Genomic DNA, 20,984 nt, shown 5'->3' with positions numbered 1-20,984 from the left:
ATTCCATAATAAAAGCTGAGTTTACAAAATACTACATCAATTAAATTCGATTATATATAAATTAAAAATATAAAAATCGAATCTGATCGTAAATAATTAATTTTTTACAAATTTCAATCTAGCTTCATCTAATTTCCAGCCGAAGTCGATATTTATTACGTTGGATTGGATAGATTTCTTCAAATTTTGATTATTTGCTCAGCCCTACACTAAACACCGGTTAATTTGCATTATGGTGTCTTTAACCAGGCAATCCAAACAGCCCCTGGATGTACCTTTACGCCCAATAGACTAGATATCTGTTCACGTATGATACAGGCTCCAAACCACCATCCAAAGGAGACCATGTTCGAGCTGACCAGACTACAGGCAGCTAGTGCCTGATCAGAAAATAAGCCAGCCATAAAGAAACCAAGTGGATCTAAAACAATGTTCTGTAGAAGTATTACAGGACTACCAGAAATATAAGTGATTGCAGCTACAAAATTGTTCTTCACAGCACCATAAACTAAGATATGATGATGCAGGCTTTATAGGGGCATGTATCCAATGATTAGAATCAATAATGCAGCAAACTAAGCTGTCTATCAGAATGCTGCAGTAATCCAGCACATTGGCTGTTCTGATGTTGCATCTCTCACCAAGATAAAGACTAACTAAAACCACAAGTTGACAAATCTTGCCTCATGCAAACAAAAGCAATATTGTCAAATTAGCCGCCACATGCCTCCACAAAATTGACTTCTATTCTATTACTCTCAACTCTTGGTGAGAGTTAGCCTAAATGCTTGTCACCTGCTAGAAGCGACCACATGAGTTTCGATCAACTGCTACTCATCAGTTTCTATCACATTTTAGAAGGAACATCAACTGACTTTATCCATGCTAAACATGAGTATCTGTCAGCCTAAACGCTTGTCACGTGTTACACGTGATGATATGACCAGCTCGGCGTTGCTTGGTGTTTTCGGTAGCGAACATTGCTCTAATAGCATTCTTTTGAGAATCACAATATTGCTTATATTCACAGCAGCAAGGTCCTTTCCTCACCTGTAATGATCAAAATAGTCAAACTGTCACATCACTGTTTACAGTTAAATTTAAAGGTAAATTTAAAAGAAATCCGAAGGCTTTAACTGTCAATTGCTTGCACTGTACAGAACTTTACAGAGCTTTAGTGTTTACTAAGCTGAAGGATGTAGTTCAAAACAATAATGCAACCATGAAGTTACCCATCTGTAGGGGTATATCCAATTCCAACATGCTTTCTGATGGCAACGACTCAATAACATCCACAAACAGCATGCTCTCAGACTGTAAGATTTACTGGATAATCAAGTGCTACCAGGAATATAACAATACACCGGAATCTTTGTAGTCAATAGGTGTTATTAAAGGTACCAATTTTAAGTTTTGCCAGTGTGTATAACCTTCCACCATGAAAACACTTCCAAGGGAGATTACTCCCAGACTTGGTCATCGAGTGCATCCACAATTTCTCCCTCCAACACACATACACACACAAAAAATTGAAAAAAAAAAAAAATAAAACTAACTAATTGTATGTCACATCATTGGAAGGCAACAAGAGAATAAAAGTCAACCTTTTTCTTTAAAAACATTATATGATCAGCTATGGTTCATCCTCTTAGGGGCCAAGATGTATGGAAGAACAGAAATCCAGCCATCATGTGCTCCTATTTAGGAAAGTCAAAGGATGAACATGAGTTTGATGATAGTGGAGTATGAACAGTTTCTATTTTGCTGCTTCCAACATGAGATAGTTGGAAGGTCACGGTGAATATTCTTAGAGTTGAAGTAGAAAAGTCAGGATATATTTTGGGTGGTGTAGCTTTGAATGAGTGGAGTAGGCTATATGGAGATAAGGGAATGGAGTTTCTAATCAAGTGTAGGTTGAATGGGAGTCCAGCTCTAGCTTTGAGTCTTGGGCATGAAAGCCTCTATATGGTTAGTTCTAATTATAACCAGGTAGAATTGAAGTTATTAATAAAACAATATACTTTGTGTTGCATGTTTTCTCTCTTCCATCTCCCTACAATCTGTACTGATTCCATCATGTTGTCCGCGTTTTTTGAACCTGAGAGATTCTACATGGAAGATCTGTTGCTGGTCTTGGAAAGGTCAGGCACTTGACAGGACATGCCTTAAATTTGCGATGGAACACAATTTCATAATTTTGGAATCACATTTCAAGCAACTACAACAAGAACATACAAACATCACGAGTAATAAACATACAAGGAACAAATGTATGTCCAACTAAACAAGAAGATATAAGAGGCTTTGATCTCTTCCTCTTAAAATGACCAATAAACAGCTTGACAGACTAAATGTTGTCAGTTAGGAGATGTCAACAACACCAGCATGATAATCATCAACAATTAACAATTGTATTAGCAACTGAGGGTCCTGGCAGATGCAACCTATCTAGATGATGAACAGGTGGTTACACCTGTTTACTGGATTAGATCTTTTATTCCCTTTTTTGTACCAGTCCGTAGTAGCAGGAATCACCACTTAGGGTACTAAACCGCTTCGAAATCTCCCTGGAAACCCATCCCTGTAACCACTTCTTTATCAAAATAATCGTCAAGAGTCCAACTTCTCAGCACCCACTTCTGGTAACCCAGTACCGGTCTAGACTCTAGAGTCACTTGATTTCAGAGAAACATCTTTATCTCCTCTATAAGCAGGCATTTATGTACTCTGTCTGTGGGACTTAAGTAATAAATATTGTCCTAGATACTGCATCCAATCAAGCACGAAACTCTAAATCTGTAGCCAGAGATTTGAAAATAAAATTCTCTTTCATCATATGCTCATATGTCCATGTTCTCATTACAAAAAAGCTCAATAGTATTGTAGCAGTCTAACTCTTGCCAAATACTGTGGATGATATACATATATTCCTAAAAAGGTAGCTTTCCTTGCAAGCATACAACTTCATATCCTGATGTACCTGAGAAACCATTTTCTTCTTTCTACTAGAAGTTTGGACAGCCATACCCATGCTTCCCGATCAATGTACAAAAAGAAGGTAGCTCGATCTAACTTAAGGGCTCATCTAATAGGGGAAAAAATCCAGAAATCATTCTAAAATGCTCTGATCAAGGTGGTGGCGGCGGCAGCTTCTTCTTCTTTCTTTTTTTTTTTTGGTTGGGGAGGGTTTTTCTTGTTGTCGGGGGGCGGGGGGGGGGGTTGTGCGGGAGAGGGGAGGAATGTTACTCCAAGATCCTCAATGTTTCTCTCTATCATTCCCTTGTTCCCTTGTTATCTTTAAGCATCGATGAATATCTTAGCAGCATAAAACAGCCAGAACTAATTATCATCGAAGAGATTCACAGCCATGAGTTATCACATGCCATACTAGAGACTGAAGATTTAACAATTAATCTGGAGATAGACATATTAGACCTTAGAGACATGAAAGGCTGCACACAGTACAGGACATGACAAGACCAGCAAAAATTCAATAAGCACCTTACTATAGTGAGATGCATGTGTGCACACTCATCTGAATACATTCTGTCCAATCTGAAATGAAAAATTCTCATCAATATAATACTTTAATCTTCTTTAGTTACCTATCCTCTTTAGTGACCCAAGAATCCATCAACTTCTCCAGAATGAGTACAAAAACCAAGTTACATCATAATTCTTCATTGTGTCCTCTACAGCTGCTTCTCAAAGCTCCTTTTTTGCATCCATTTCTAGCTGTCCGCTTTGGTACTATCAGACATCCACCTGCATGCTTCATCATTTATATTCAGATCTTCTGTCATATTCCCCTCTTCACAGCCCTAAATTCTCACCCTACACCATATCCTCAATTTATTCCAAGATCCTCAATGTTTCTCTCTATCATTCCCTTGTTCCCTTGTTATCTATAAGCATCGATGAATATCTTAGCAGCCTAAAACAGCCAGAACTAATTATCATTGGAGAGCTTCACAGCCATGAGTTATCACATGCCATGCTAGAGATTGAAGATTTAACAACTAATCTGGAGATAGACATATTAGACCTTAGAGACACGAAAAGCTGCACACAGTACAGGACATGACAAGACCAGCAAAAATTCAATAAGCACCTTACTACAGTAAGACGCATGTGTGCACATTCATCTGAATACCTTCTGCCTCACTGGTTAATTGCATAGATGGAGCATAAACTAGTCAAAAGGAAAGGATGATAAACAAATTCCATGCTGTAAGCACATTTACATCCAAAAGAATCAAAAAAGAGGATAAGCAGTTTACCAGCCTGAAAGAGATGCACAAAAGTCGCAGCCTACTAAGATTAGGCTGTTATAGCCTACTTGTAGATTAGGCCGTTCCAATGATTTACTGCAGAACAGGTTGAGACTGCCTCTTCATGAGCTCTAATACCAAGTCATGTCACACAAATAAATGAGATAAAATTATTTCAACTTTCAAGGTGCTGTCAATCAAGAACTTGGAGAAAACAAAAAAGAGATTGGGTGGGGTGGGGTTCTGTGCTGGTGGTTTGAGTTTGTACAGCGCACAAATGAAGATGCAAAAGGTGTTACAATTGCCTACAATGTAATGCTAATTAATTGATTTACTCAATTTTCATAGAAATAATCAAACATGAAGAAAAAGGTTCAGTCCCTTTTATTAAGGATTGGTTTCACAGACTAAGAACCTATGATGTCATTAATCCCTGTCCAATCTGAAATGAAAAATTCTCATTAATATAATACTTACATCTTTTTTAGTTACCTATCCTCTTTAGTGACCCAAGAATCCAGCAACTTCTCCAGAATGTGTAGAAAAATCAAGTTACATCATAATTCTTCACTGTGTCCTCTACAGTTGCTTCTCAAAGCTCCTTTTTGGCATCCATTTCTAGCTGTCCCTTTTGGTACTATCAGACATCCACCTGCATGCTTCATCATTTATATTCAGATCTTCTGTCATATTCCCCTCTTCACAGCCCTAAATTCTCACCCTACACCATATCCTCAATTTATTCCAAGATCCTCAATGTTTCTCTTTATCATTCCCTTGTTATCTATAAGCATCGATGAATATCTTAGCATCCTAAAACAGCCAGAACTAATTATCATCGGAGAGCTTCACAGCCATGAGTTATCACATGCCATACTAGAGACTGAAGATTTAACAACTAATCTGGAGATAGACATATTAGACCTTAGAGACACGAAAAGCTGCACACAGTACAGGACATGACAAGACCAGCAAAACTTCAATAAGCACCTTACTACAGTAAGATGCATGTGTGCACATTCATCTGAATACATTCTGCCTCACTGGTTAATTGCATAGATGGAGCATAAACTAGTCGAAAGGAAAGGATGATAAACAAATTCCATGCTGTAAGCACCTTTACATCCAAAAGAATCAAAAAAGAGGATAAGCAGTTTACCAGCCTGAAAGAGATGCACAAAAGTCGCAGCCTACTAAGATTAGGCTGTTATAGCCTACTTGTAGATTAGCCTACCAAGATTAGGCTGTTATAGCCTACTTGTAGATTAGACCGTTACAATGATTTACTGCAGAACAGGTTGAGACTGCCTCTTCATGAGCTCTAATACCAAGTCATGTCACACAAATAAATGAGATAAAATTATTTCAACTTTCAAGGTGCTGTCAATCAAGAACATAGAGAAAACAAAAAAGAGATTGGGCAGGGTGGGGTTCTGTGCTGGTGGTTTGAGTTTGTACAGCGCACAAATGAAGATGCAAAAGGTGTTACAATTGCCTACAATGTAATGCTAATTAATTGATTTACTCAATTTTCATAAAAATAATCAAACATGAAGAAAAAGGTTCAGTCCCTTTTATCAAGGATTGGTTTCACAGACTAAGAACCCATGATGTCATTAATCCCTGTCCAATCTGAAATGAAAAATTCTCATAATATAATAGTTACATCTTCTTTAGTTACCTATCCTCTTTAGTGACCCAAGAATCCAGCAACTTCTCCAGAATGTGTAGAAAAATCAAGTTACATCATAATTCTTCACTGTGTCCTCTACAGCTGCTTCTCAAAGCTCCTTTTTGGCATCCATTTCTAGCTATCCTTTTTGGTACTATCAGACATCCACCTGCATGCTTCATCATTTATATTCAGATCTTCTGTCATATTCCCCTCTTCACAGCCCTAAATTCTCACCCTACACCAATGCTAACATGTTTGACTTTCCATAGGGTCTGAATTGCATTTAGTCATTCTACAACACTCCAAAGGTTCTGCTCAATTGGATTTAATTTCATTTCAAGCATCTCCACTCCTTTGCAACCTTATAAACATCTTTCCCCCCAAATCTAAGCTTGGAAGTGATGTGAAAAATCAAATCTTGCAGAATACACACACACACACACACCAAAAAAAAAAATGTTGCCTCTAAGAATCTGTGACCATTTTGACCATAATTTCAAAATCCTCTAATGTATTTATCCTATGTCATCTCCTAAAGCAAAGTCATTTGGTATTCTATGCTTCCACTGATGATAATTTTTTATGCATACATCTTTTACTTTTAACTCTAAGTGCTTCTTTAACTATACAATAAAAAAAATAAACTAGGGAAATAAATGATACTGAAGAAATATGCCTCCGCCAAAGTGAAAATAGAAATCCATATATGAATGTCTAACATGCAAAAGATCATGGCCCTCCCCTCCCTCTCGTGCTTGCTCTACCTGGAATCTGAATCAAGGTTCGCCATCTCGGTACCGGATCCTATACCAATACTATCCTATTATAGTATTAGTATAGTACGAGATAACATACTGAGTGTCAGTACGGTACAAGACAACATACCGGTATGATATGGTATGCTCCTACCAGGTGGTATGGGATAGTACGACAGACCATTGTCTCAATCCCATCAGCAGTTTCCACAAACATAAGCATAAGCAATACATATACAGTTAGAAGTTTCATTTTTCATATTAAAGACAGCTCCCCAAGTAAAAACATTGCTTTCCGAGTTGTAAATCCCAGTAGGGGCAGTACGGCAAACCATGGTCCGAATCTCATCAGCACTTTCCATAGACATAAGCATAAGCGATACATATATAGTTAGAAGCTTCATTTTTCATATTAAAGACAGCTCCCCAAGTAAAAACATTGCTTTTCGAGATGTAAACCTAATATCCGATCATGCATGTTATATTTAATTTATTTTACTGAGATCTTGATCTTAATACATTAGCATACACCAATAACCATAGAAATTGGAAAATAATTGGAGAAACCTGAATTACATTTATAAGTAGGTATTTCATTTGCAATAATCATGTCAAAAAGTATCAGGTGATCGCATACAAAATTATCTACTAGAGCAATTTTTTCTGTAAAACATTGTGTTTAAGGTAAACTTCCAGATGCACCAAAATAAGATATAGTATTTCTACCCTCAAAGCAGGTGAACATGGAATATATAATAAAAAGCTGCTAAAAACCATTAAATATATTTACAAACCTTGCGAAAAGTAAAAGAAACCCTCCTTGAGCTTCTTCTGACAACATGTCCCCCAACCGTATCAACCTGTGATTCAAAGATGCTATCTGAATAAATAATTTATAATCTATATATGTTTTTCAATTATTGCTTATTTTAAAAAAAACAACCAAAAATTTAAGGAGCTCTGATACTTTGTTCGCATGACAATTATCAAACATGCCCCAAAAACAGATGAAATAATTTGCATTGTTTGAGAGAAAGCAAGGATCCATTAATGAAATCCCTCTGCTTTCTTTTATTTATTCCCTTTATTGATGTTTCTTACTATAAAAGTGTATTTAGTATGTCAACTACGTTGATAGCATACCTTATGATGGGGAATATAATGATGCCAAGCATATCGCCCTTCTCCAGAAATCAAAAGCATGGATCTAGGAGGAAGGAAAATAGCTTTCCTTGTAAAATTTGATAATTGTTGAGGGTTATTCCCAATAGCGGTAAACGTGCCTTGAGGATATCTCCTGAATTCCATAATGCATGGACCCGCTAATGAAAGACTGAAAATCAATTCATCAAATGCTGAATGAGTGTCTATATGTGGAGATAAGCCCACACCAGAAGGATATTCATTAACCTGTAACAAATCCAGAAGGTTAGTCGGACTTATAAACAGCTTTATTTGGTACATATCTTGGATGTTCGTACATATCACCCACAAGGGTAGAGCTAGGATTTTTATGATTGGTGGGCAGAAGATGCAGGAGGGGGGTGGAGGTGGGGGATGGGCACCAATGTGATTGACAGTTCCTGAACCTTAAAATGAATCATGTAACATACTATATAAAATAACACCAAAAAACTTAATAATGCAATTAAAGTTATGTCAAAAATGTCTTCAACCAGATGTTCAGCACATAAGAAGGGACATTTGAATAATCTCAAATACATGTAGCATTTGATGAGGTGTGCTGCTGCTTTTCTTCTTTCTTTGCAAAGTTTATGTTTAAGTATGCACAAAAGGCTACACGCTCACAGGCTGGCATTGCTTGGTTGCTACAGTTCCTGTGAATGGCCAGCCAAGTACTGCACATCAACGAGCAAGCCTTATGTACATACCTTGACATTGTAGCACTCCTTTATATATGATGTTGAATCATGGGTAGGCAAAAGGCCTTTTCTTGTGATGTCACATACTTCTGACGTGTTCAGCTAGCAGTTCTCTCATGCACAGTGAATAACAGAGGAAAGTATAAAGAAGGGTGAGATCAGCTGGCCATACAGAAGAGAAAGCACTGTTGCTGAGAGAGGAATTAATAGGCAAAAGAATATTTTATTCGGAAACTATTCTCTATTTCATTTCTCATTGTATTACATGATTATTAGTATTATTATATGCAAAAAAGAAAACCATAAAGAACAACAAGCTTGAACCTTTAAGTTCGCAGGTCAACCATATTTCAAGCATAAGGCAATGATACAAGTCTAAAGTCTATGCACTAACAAACTATAGTCTCTAACATTGGTACTCCTCAATGACAATTTGGTCAATAGACACTAATGTGCTGCAACGAGAAGGGAAGAAAGCTGATATTGGGGCAGGAGGAGCGCAAACATTAAGAAATTCCTATCAAAAGCTAGAGAAATACATGCACCATTGGTGTGCTGCACCTAATGATTGGAAACAGTCAAGGTGCTGATTAGCCTATTAAGCCAACTTGCAAGGTCCAGTTTTTAGCAAGCCTCAGGATTTCTGACCAAATGGTTGAACTAGGCTGAGATTTTGAGATTAGGGCTGGGTTTGGGCTGCATAAAAATTACCCTGATCAGCTAGAGACTAACCTAACATATCAAAATAATATAATATTAGCATTATATGACATACAACATCTATATTTTCCCCTTGAATCCATAATACTCTTCTATTGCTTCCACTCTGCTTCCCCTCACACTGCCCACTTTCCATCTTCTCTCTTCCCCATTCCCTTCCTCTATTTCCCCTCTTAGCCAGTACATGCTACTCTACCCCTAGCACTCCCAAAGGTATTCGGCCCTTCTCACTCACCCATCTACTACTTCCCTATAGCCAACCACATGGTACATGTTAGTTTCTTTTGATTTTTAATGAGTGATGACTACTCTCCCCCTCTTCTCCCTCCAACATGGTGCATTACTTGTTAGTTTCTCCTGATTTTTAATATGTTACTCTTCAAGTGGTCAGAACTTGGATGGCGACTCCTTAAAAATCAAAAGAAGCTCACAAATGGTGCACCAGGCAGGTGGCAATGCCCTCTCATTGATCACAGGTCTACAACATTGTGGTGCCCTAACCACCATCATCCAACTTCAAGCCCATCCTCACCATCCCTACTAATGACTCACCACCAACTCCTAGAACCAGCTCCTCCCAGTCCCCATGGCAGCTGCAGGTTGACCCAAAAACCTACATTGTGTTGGTTCGTGGAGGGCCAAGCCTATACGCAGACTAGGTTTTAAGAGCTGGGTTGGGTTCCAAATGAGAAATAAAATGCTAGGGTCAAGCCAACAATTTGGCTATTTCTTATGGGCTACAACACGACGTAGCATGATAAATGCCTAGGTCAAGCACCAATGAGACCACAAAAATATAAGAAAAATTTTCTGGTAAAAGATGTAGGTTTCAGGCTTTCAGCCAAACAAGTTTGTTACATACCGTCAGTTGATCCACTTGTTTGCTTCTATCATCATCAAGGCCAGGAAATGACATGATCTTCTTGAGTATGTGAGAAACAAAGGATGGAAGTTCACCTAGAAACTGCTTCGAATCAACATTTCTCGTCTGTGCAAATAATGGGAAGATTCCAATCAGCACATCCAGGAGCACTGTGCTAATGAAGACAAAACTTGCAATGGCTTGGACTACTGAGATAATAAGCATAAGAAACCAGGAATATAAGAATTGTCATTGCATTCATGATAATTAGAAGTTAAACATTGTCCTCTCCCCATAAAGACATCATGCATATAGTGGTAATAGCAGTTTTCCAGTTTTCCCCAATGCGATAACTAAGCAACCATTATCATAGTTATCACAATGAAAGGTGAATGTAGGAAGCAAGAAGGGAAACAAAACCAGGAAAAAACACTTCTAGATAAGTTGGATATGCAGAATTCTATCAAAAGTAATGGAAACATGGAATATACCTTAAAATTTACATTTGCAAAATGCCAAACATGTTTCAATACTGGTATGGCCAAGTCTTCATATAATTTTTGAAACATTTCAAATCTTTGAGGGCAACCAAATTGAAATGGTTTCTTATTGATGCTTCCCAATAAACATCTCCTGGTTTTGGAGTTCGAATTATCTATGCATTAACTAAAATTATATATACAGATGCAAGTGGAAAAATAACCTATGATTTGACATTTTAAGGACTTCAGCACATACACAACTTTAGATGACTTCTGTGTTTAACAAAACATATCTTAGTGAAAGATCATGAAATACATTAATCATATTATAGTTTATGCAATCAACTTGCTGTGCCAAAAAATGATATAGCACTGAGAATGCAGGCATAACTGAAAACATAACCGTACTCCTATTAGAACACATAACATCATGATCTCCTCATGCAATGTAAGACAAATTCCGAATGCAAAAAAATGAAAATTTTCATCTTTAAAGCAAGGATGGAAACCCATTAATCAGTAGACCATGCAACTTTGTTAATGCCAGAACTGTAAGCAGAGAAATGATGAATATAAAAAAGATTATAAACAGAACCATATTGTTTTGTTGCCTGATATCTAGGAGCTATGGGAGTCATGGTGCTTAAAAAGATATGATAGAAGTTCCAACAGAGATGTAGAAAACCTCAGAATGCCAACTTATGTTTTTGAGCAAGTTTGCCCGTGCAAATTAGAAGTAATGTGACAGAACCACAAACACCATGATCAGTCACATAATTCTCTCCAAATCAACCCAGTCTGAAACAATCTGTACTTGAGTAGAATATAGGAAGTTAATAGTGAGAATCATAAAACCATATTAATCATGTCAACCTCTTGCCAAATCAATTTTCAGCCCCATAGAGGGAAATGCTTAGATTTGCAATTAAGGGTCTTATGATAAATGACATATGGAACCTAAATTATCATTATTAAGTAGAAATAATTCCCCTTGGTGGTTGACTTTTCATCAGTATAAACAAAAGGGAAACATATTTCACAATGCACCCCCTAAGAGATCAAAGGAGCTAGATAATGATGTTTAAATAACTCCATTGCAAATTTACAAGAATGACTGATCCACGGGTAAATGAACATGAGTGAAGCATCAAATTCAAGGAATTCCATAATCAAGTGGAAGAACATAACATGTCAAGATGAAAAGATTCTTATACTTACTAGAAGCAACTTACTTCATATAAAAACTCATAACCATAATGCTGAACTTTGCGTTTTGACAGTCTTTTCCATGGCCTAGCATCCACTTCTGCAAGAAGTTCCTGAGAATATAAAACACAAAATAAACTTGCAAATGCAGAAATTTTAGAAAGTTCGCAGCATATACAGTCACGGCCTCCTGCATGTTTAAATGAAAATGAAGAACAAGTCCCTAACCTTCTCCTCCTTCAGAGTGATGAATTCATGCACCAGATAAATTCCTGGAATTGCCAGCTCTGATGCCGATAAACATACGGGAAGTGAATCACCACCCAGAATCTAGAAAAATAGATGAGACTTAATTATGGTGAAAGAAAAGAAGCACACAAAAGGATTAAAAAAACAGTGGTACATATTCAAAAAGAAACAGAATATGCCCAGGAAAGCTATATCAACTATACACATAACAGAAATGTGGCAATGCATGTTGTGGACATGAGGCACTAAAAGAGGGTACAATCATGGCCACATTAACACACATGCACATATAATGAACCAGTAGCATTTTACATCTACAAATACACTAGCATTAGAAAAATAAATGAATCTTTCCAAAGAAATACTTGTACAACACAAATAAAGATATTAGAAATGAATTATGTTTGCACTTTTGGGCACTAGTCCATGGCAAGAGATAGCATGCTTTGATATTTCACTCTAGGATTGCCATGATGACATCAAGTCTCAATGGTTTGCAGAATGTTTCTAGTGTTATGTTCAAAAAAAACCAATTCTCGGAATTATCATATTCTTAGCTTTTTTTGGATAAATGATTGTTTATTAAACCAAGTTATGCAGAAACTACATGAACAACAACATTTTATGTACCATAAAGCACACAAACCCACACCTTCAATGACATGTGAGGACCACATGGAGTGTGGCCTGTGTTCCCGTGTCAGTGGAAGAATGCACAGTGGGATACTGGAATGTCTTCAAAGTGTGTTAAGCATTCTTTATTTACATCAAACAGAAAAATACTTAACATACCCACTTCTCAAGACACCCATCCACACCCTTTAACACAAGAACCAACCCCAAGGTGCCCAATCAGGCCCCACATTTTAAATAGATGGTGTGTTCACAGATGCTGATAGAGGTGGGATGATTAAATATTGCCCAGGTGTCAGGACACAACCATCCCAGTCCATTCCAGCACATAGAGACCAAGGTCCCAAATGCATCCTAGGACCCAGTCTCTCTCTGGTCCTGTATGGTACCACCAGATGACCAGGTCCTCAATCAGTGGTTCATTCACTTAATGAATGTGACAGGTTTTACATTCCTTCCTCCAAAAAGCAAGGTCTTGGTGATGGGGCATTGGGTAGAGTTGCTTTATTTAACATTATTTATAAAATTAAGTTGTCTATTTGTTCATGACTTGTTCATATATATAGTTTATGTTACTCACAACATCCTACCTAGTTTCATTTCTGCAATGCAAAAACCACTAGTGGTAGTAGCAAGGTAAATGACAACAGAGTTTACATTTGGAACAGATATGACTTTGTCAGACAGATCTGAGACAGAAGTTACACAGCTGACATGGAACTTTCCTACTGCTTTGCAGTGTGAGCAATGTCAATCCAATGGGAGCAATAGGAAAGTTCCACACTGGGTAGTTATTTTGTATCAGATTTTCATGGTGGACTAGCACCATCCATTCTAAACACAAGAATCTATAGGCATCATAGAAACCTATTATATGAACAAGGCACCTAATTAAGTCACAAATGGCATTCCTAAAGTCTGCACAACCCAACAGATCATTGTGAATTTTTTTTAGGTTGGATAATGTGAAAAACTTTCCATCTCTGTGTATCATTGTAGCTTCAACAAACTTCTTTTAACTTTTAAAACAACAATTGTTTTAGTATGTATATCTAATCCAAATGTTGGACTACATGTAAACCATGATCTTGCTAAAACTTATCAAAAAATGAAAAGGAAAAAAGAATAAGAAAATAATGTTTATACATAGTCCAGGCATTTGGCCCATAGGCATTAGTTTGGACCAGAATTCAGTCAAGACTTTCAACTAGAACCTAATCACATTGGAAATAAATTTGTTATAGGTCCTAGCAACCATGTTATTGACAGTTGACAAGGCATAGTTATATCTAGATAGAAGATATAGCATCTCTTGATGTGATTTTAAGACTTTCAGGCAACTTATTGAGGAAAGCATCTATCTTTATGGAACATTTACCTTCAGATGTTATTTAAAGGATGTTTGGAATGAACCACAAAAGCATCAAGTTTATTCTCAAAATATTTGGTTTTATCATCAAATTTCTCAGCTTTGTTTTTTAAAATTTGTTCACCCTTAATGCTACAACATCCTCTATCTTAGGAAATTCTCCCAATTCTCTAAAGTTAAATATGGGGCTTATTATCATTAGTTGGCTGATTATTTTTTTAAAGTTTTCCATTGAATTGTTATTCAGCTGTCCCTAATGAGATGTCACATGAAAGAATTTACACTAAATAGTCCAAATCTTGCATACAAATGCCATGTCTCTCCATAAATTTTAAACATCCTAAAATTTAAAGATAGATAGGATCCAAATATTCTCATAAATGGTCACAAATCCTTGATTCAGAACAAATAGGTCAGCAATGAAAATATTAGAATCCATCAACCCACATCATCTATGAGCTCCAGCTTGTCAATTTTCCATATCTTATGTTATTGTAATCAAGACTTGTTGGATATAAGATGCTCTTAACCTCGAACCAGAATTTCTATTTACCAAGAATTATGTTGACAGAAAGAAAGAACTCTACAGAACATTTGCCACTATCTTATTTTGCTAGCTCCTTACATAACAACAAAAGGCCAAAGCCTTCAAAACCCCCTCTCTTTTAAATATCTTTAATGCAGTGTAAGAGAATTCTTTCAACTGAACCATAGGGTCTCAGACCTCACAAAATGTTTCCATAAGTTAAATCCATAGCCTTCTAATTAGAAGGCCATCTATGTAAAAGTCACCAAATTACTACTCAATCCATTGGATATATAGAGTAGGAAGGAAAACAGCTTTTCCTTCTGATGTTCAAAAGTGGGAATCTCATTAATGGAGGCAACCTTAACAGGACTCTTGGATCCTATGTAGTATCAAAAACTCTAACAGGTTCTGCAAAATAAACATCTCCCTACATCAGCAAAACAGCTGAAAACTGAAAGGAATAATCCTCTAGTCTCTTACATTCTGTATTGCCATATGAAACCATGAAAACTAAAATAAGCATCCTCTATTTAGGAACAACCTCAGCAAACAACTCAGTCTTACAATGTTTTACCTTAAGAATAGATATCCAGCATATATTTCACATCTTCAATCCATATATTCCAACATCATGGCATCATAGTTCTGCTTCTATTGTATAACAATACCTTAAAAAACAAAGTTCATATGTTATTACACACTTATATCTATTCATCTTTTAAAGTAATAAACATATGGACCTTAGTTGCCAGAAGCAGGAGTGATGTCAAAGTGGACATGGGTGCAGGTATGGGAGGAGGGTCTCCCAGAAAAAGGGGTAGAACAAGGAACAGTCACAGGAGGCAGGCGTATGCATGGGTTCCGAAAGAAGTTTTGCCACCATAGGCAGAAGTTTTTCCCAGCTACTAAAGTATGGACATCTTTTTGTACAAAAGAAGTCCACTAAGGAGGGGGGAAGCAGAAGAGTTTGACAGGGTAAGTCTTTCTTGAATTCAGCCTTGCAACACCAGATATAGTATTAGTCCAAAACTCCAAATAGCAGTTAAGAATTCTGGCATGGACCTAGTCCAATGAGATCAACTTTTGTGCACAAGGTAGGCCTAATTAGTCAGATTCATGAAGAGTCCAGGTTACCACACCAGTTACATTCCAATACATGACATAAAATTTTTTCAGAAGGGAACTCGATGATCTCATAAGTAAAACTGATCAATTAGTCAGAAACCATTTATTTTCTATATCTAAATTCCTTTTAAATTATTAGTATTTCATATGGTTCTTCAAACATACAATTATCATCTTTGTGGTAGTCTTGAAAAGGAGCCCAGAAACTAAAAGACTAAAGCAACACAAATATTGAGAATTGAGGAGTATGGAGTGAAGACACTATGTCATTGGCAGGGAAAACAAATTGGATATGCAAGTTCAAAATGGATTGCAATCCTGACTTTCATACACGTAGACAACGCATAGGGTTAGTCTACACATTTTCTTAAATCAGTATTCTAATAAAGAATAAATGGAAATAAAATACAGATGCTATAGTAACTAACTAAAGGAAGCTTCATGTATGGTATTGATGAAAAATATCAACACAAAACAAAATAAATGGTGTACAGAAGAAAGTTCTTAATTTCTTATATTCATCGTTCTGGAAAAAACTATCCATAACATACCGTATAAAATCATAAATCTCAGCTACTAAAAACAACATCACATCACTTTTGATTTCATGGCTATAAAGATAAGTTAGTTTTGTACAGGACAAAATAGATATCTGAATGGCATATACCACATTCATTATGATAGATGAACATAAACATACACCGTGTAGTCATTTTTTGACAAATAAATACTAGGAGAATGAGCAATTAAAATTACATTCAAACATCTGGATTTAGCATGTAGGTGTGGCAGATTAATCTAAAGAAATTATCTTTTAAAGCAGAAAAGTTTTGCATGCTGACACTAAGTTTACAGTTAAAACCTTCGGAGGTGGCTGCGGTACTGAATAACGTATACACAAGGTTCGCCCACCGAGGTCGGGGCAAGAATAGCCATTTAAAGCTTTAAAGGCAGCTTGAGCAGCACTTACTTCATGAAAGCAAACAATCACACGAGTACCAGTTTCATCAGCAGCATGGACACCTATAACCTTCCCAAAGGTGCTAAAAACTGATTCAATATTATCAAAAGATATGCCCACAGCTGGACCACAATTGGCAACATATAAGTTAGAACTTGACTCATGATCCATTCCCTTTGGACGGGTGAATTTTGACTGGACTTTATTCATAATTGTAAGAAATATTGTTTGTTACTTCTTTCCCCTGAAAAACATATGAATATAAGAAAAAACAGCAAAAGAGCACAGCTATATTTTCACAGATATATAAGTATAATGAAGAGGCATATACAAGTAAAGCAAAATAATATTTAATAGCTTCAAGAGGGAAAAAAACAAAGTTAAAAATTGAACAAGATATAACTTTTTGGCACAAGTACTTATATTGTATTATGACCAAGAAAAGTTAGAGATGGACATAAAGCACTACATCATGCATGCCCATGCTACATGCACGGAAAGCCACACAAACCATGCACTTGAGACCACATGCAACAATATACTAGAGAAAGCAACCCATGCAAAGCCAATACAAATCCTCATGCAAGCACTATATCAGTCCAATGGCAAGGGGCCAAAGCAACCGCTGCCACCTAGCTCATTGGTGGGTGAAGTCCAAAAACAGCATATGCATTGCACCATTGATAACAAGGTGACACATCAAACTCAGCTACAAGCTACAGTAGGAAGTGACACATCAAACTCATGAAAGGACAATCAATTAGGAGGGGATCAAAGAAGGCCCCAACAGGGTCAGGCTACACTAGTGCATTCGAGTACATTAAGTGGGGTTATGATGATCAACAGACATCAACCGATGCCGGTACAAAACTAGTAAGAAGGAGGCTGCCATCCCCCAACACCTCGACAGCCATAGGTCATTAGGTCAAAGTAGGAATCGGAGGTACCTCCACCACCATGGCAATGGTGGGAGAATCCTCTGGCAAGTCATGAACCGCAACGCCCTTTATACTTGTTGTAGTGTGGAAATATGGGCGGAGACATTGCTCTATGACATGGTCACCCACCACTATGCCTAATGAAGCACATTAGAGTGGGTTCGACCATCCAGGCTATCCAGTGGTTGAACCCAATGACCCCAAACAACCATGGATTCACTCACCTAAAAAAGGCAATGAGATCTTCAGGAAATCTATGGTTGTCAAAGCATCTACAAATCCAGTTGAAGGCATCTTGCATGTCCAGCACTAGTAGTACCCTTGAGTGCATGGCTAGCCCAGCGAGTCTATGCAACCAACTATTGCCAAATGAGGAGACCCAATTTTTCGAACACAAAAACCCCCTTCACATATGAAGCCATGTGATCCACTAGGGGGGCCTAAGCTCCCAAAGAGGCCCCATAGTCCACAGCTACAACTGCTTTGCCTCTAGCCACCACCGATGCGGCATGAGTTGTCCCTAGGAGCCTCTTGACCATCATCCTTTCCATCGGCTGAACTACGAGGAGGTCCATGATCAGGTGACAAATGTTGCACCCCGCCACATCTTCTCTTCAACTAATGTTATTGCTACCTATGTGGCTAGTGGAGCCCATACAAATGATCCCATCTCCATGGCTTGCACCCAGGACAAGATCTCTTCCTAAGTGAGCCCCAATACTAAGATCTTGCATCGATGCTCACCTTTGCTACCCCATTGCCATGTGCCCTCATCCATGCGACATTGGTCTTGATAGCATCAACCAACCAAGCAAAGTAGACCTCCAGCACAAGCATTTGACTAGTGACCATCCAACGCAAGCACCCACACCTTGAACATTTTCTGCTCACTCCCAAACCAGAAGCCAAAGACTTCATCAGGTGTCACCAATGGCCAGTAGTTATGCTCCAGGCTCCAATTTTAGCTTGAGTTCCCAAGCAACAAACTTGGGCAATGGCCTTCACAATAAAAACTTTTCAAGCAAGTAGAGTTTTCAAGGCTACTTGACCCAATCAAGCCTTGCATCATCACATGCCATATTCTTAGCGAAACATGCCCGGAGATGCTCGACAATGGCCGGCATGATCACTTGGTCTCTCATCATGAACAGGTCCCTCCCCTAATTGATGTAAGCCCCAACCGCTTAGAGGTATCTTTAGTTCCTTCCAATCCCCATGGCCATTTGAATCCCTCAAAAGGAGGTGATGAGCCTTAAGCTTACACACCTGTCTTGCTCAAGGTCACCCGCCTATCAGTGACATCATCCCTTCTACACATCCCTATTGATTGTTTGTTCTCCATCTCGAAACAACTAGGTATAGCTTTAATAATTCAAGCAGCATAACATTATTAAATATCATAAAGATACATCTTTATTTCAATAATAAATTGGAAGGGCTTCCCTAACTTTCCCTCAATTTTTTTTAAAAAAAAAATCATAAAGATGAAGTTTTGCAAATTATACAGTACAGATTATCAAGTTATCTTACCAATATGAGAAGAAAGGGTATCCAAATTTTTTCCATAGACATAAGTCTCATTTCCACATAAAGCTAGACATTGATATAAAAATAACTACGGATAAAACAAAATATCATAATACAACCACATATAGCAGTTGCCACGAGTTTCACGTGAACCACTTGCATGAAAGGTGGAATTAAAACAGATACAAAAGAGGCCTAGCAATTTTAACTAAGTAAACATATATAGTATAATAACTCAAACAGAGATCTGAGTGTCGATCGTATAAGGTGTGCTAACCAATGGCTGATACGGTGCATGTCATGCCATTTACTAGTTCTTATACAACAAAGAGCTAAAATGGACCTGGGATTTTCAGAAAAATCTACTTAATTATTGGATTTCCAAAAAAGGGTTGCATTTAATATTTTGTAGAAATTTTTATGTTTTATTGCATTGTACCCCTGCCCTCATGATTAATGATTACTTATAAGGGCTTTTTTTTACCGTACACTAACATGTTTTATGTGTCCCCCAACCAAAACTCCTCTGGCAGGAAAAAAAATAAGGACTTTTCTGATTAGTTGTGGAACGAAGGAGATTAGTTGATATAAAAATAATGAAGGAAATTCTGGTGCCCTTTGATGATTACTTACCTGAAGATCAGAGAGTGCTAAGGCCTATGGAAGGAAACCCCTGATTCTAATGAAACAATCTAGAAGATTAGTTGTGGAAGCCAAGAAACTGCTAATTCAGCACTTTTCTTGACACCTAGAGAGGGGAAACAGAAAAAGCCTGCTTTCATATGCAACGAGTAATTCTATCACTAGACACTCTCATGCTTGATAATTCACAGACAACATAAAGAACAGAAGTACCTTAATCTCTAATCAAACTAAACTACTTGAACCATATATCATGGGCCAAAATTATCTGGAAAAAGAAAAAGATTAATAAATAAATTTTCTTCTCATATCAGCAGCAGATTTATCTTCAACTCAATCAAAACCCGCTGTTGCTAAAGAAAATCAACCAAAATATACCTCCAACGATTTAATCAATGTTCACAATACACCGCTAATTCCCGAACCACTTTCTTGAAAGGCCCCCCATGCACAAAGAGAGAGATGAAAAGAAAAGCAAAGAAAGAAAGAAAGCCGTACAAAAAAAAATCTGCAAATAGTTGTAACAGATCAGCGAGATAGAGAGTAGAGGGATATACCTCAGAGAGAGACGAGTGAATTCCGGCCACGGAGGGGAAGGATTGTGGATTTTTCAGAAAAAAACTCTAGGGTTTGGTTTGAGACAGCGGGATTGGCGCATGCGGAGAGTTGAGAATCACCGTAGCCGCCCTCTTGGCCTTTTATAGTAACAGGAAAGGAGAGGACACGAGAGGAATACCGTTCGCTTCATGCAACTCTCGAAATGGACAATTATACCCCGGACCAAGTGCACCACGTCAGCTGGTGCACCACGGAAACAATCCAAGAGAAGATGGGGCACCTCGTCATAAAATATAGTTTCTGCTTGAAACAATATCTTCTATGGTATGGATTTTGCACAGCACCACGTATCATTAGGTACCACAATATTTATTTTGAAGAAGTCTAATAAATAGGTGGATTGTAGATTCAGTCCAATAATCACTTACCACGTTACTCCCTTATATTTAAAAAGTTCAAGATCAAATGACGGGCGCATGTTATTCACCTTACATGCACTTGGAGAATTGGATTAGTCCACAAGATATAATCCATGAAATAATTTTTTTTTAAAGATGAATAGCACTTTTTCATCACCGATACACGCTCATAATATCTTA

The 20,984-nt window shown here is 37.5% G+C and overlaps 1 protein-coding gene across 5 annotated transcripts; it reads right to left on the bottom strand.

The window, feature by feature from the left end:
- Nucleotides 1–403: 403 nt before the first annotated feature.
- Nucleotides 404–20,523, bottom strand: LOC105053522 (alkylated DNA repair protein ALKBH8 homolog). Of its 5 annotated transcripts, XR_833469.4 has the most exons (9): nucleotides 20,385–20,523; nucleotides 16,622–16,964; nucleotides 12,083–12,184; nucleotides 11,881–11,967; nucleotides 10,167–10,292; nucleotides 7,845–8,111; nucleotides 7,496–7,561; nucleotides 4,281–4,402; nucleotides 911–1,050 (listed from the first exon to the last, which is right to left on the bottom strand). XR_833469.4 is itself a non-coding variant. In XM_010934728.4 (8 exons), exons 2-8 carry the CDS (start codon nucleotides 16,928–16,930, stop codon nucleotides 919–921), a joined length of 981 nt encoding a protein of 326 aa, XP_010933030.1. In that variant the 5' UTR covers nucleotides 16,931–16,964; nucleotides 20,385–20,523; the 3' UTR covers nucleotides 404–918. The 5 variants fall into 5 exon arrangements, 4 of the variants coding, with proteins under 4 accessions (XP_010933030.1, XP_010933028.1, XP_073101385.1 ...); XM_010934728.4 differs by lacking the exon at nucleotides 4,281–4,402 and having other exon boundaries at nucleotides 404–1,050; nucleotides 16,730–16,964; XM_010934726.4 differs by lacking the exon at nucleotides 4,281–4,402 and having other exon boundaries at nucleotides 404–1,050; nucleotides 20,385–20,522.
- Nucleotides 20,524–20,984: the final 461 nt, after the last annotated feature.

The sequence above is a fragment of the Elaeis guineensis genome, chromosome 11 (genome assembly GCF_000442705.2).
Source record: "Elaeis guineensis isolate ETL-2024a chromosome 11, EG11, whole genome shotgun sequence".
NCBI lineage: Eukaryota > Viridiplantae > Streptophyta > Magnoliopsida > Arecales > Arecaceae > Elaeis > Elaeis guineensis.
The sequence above is the reverse complement of the archived record's forward strand: the minus strand, read 5'-3'. Positions and strand labels throughout refer to the sequence as shown.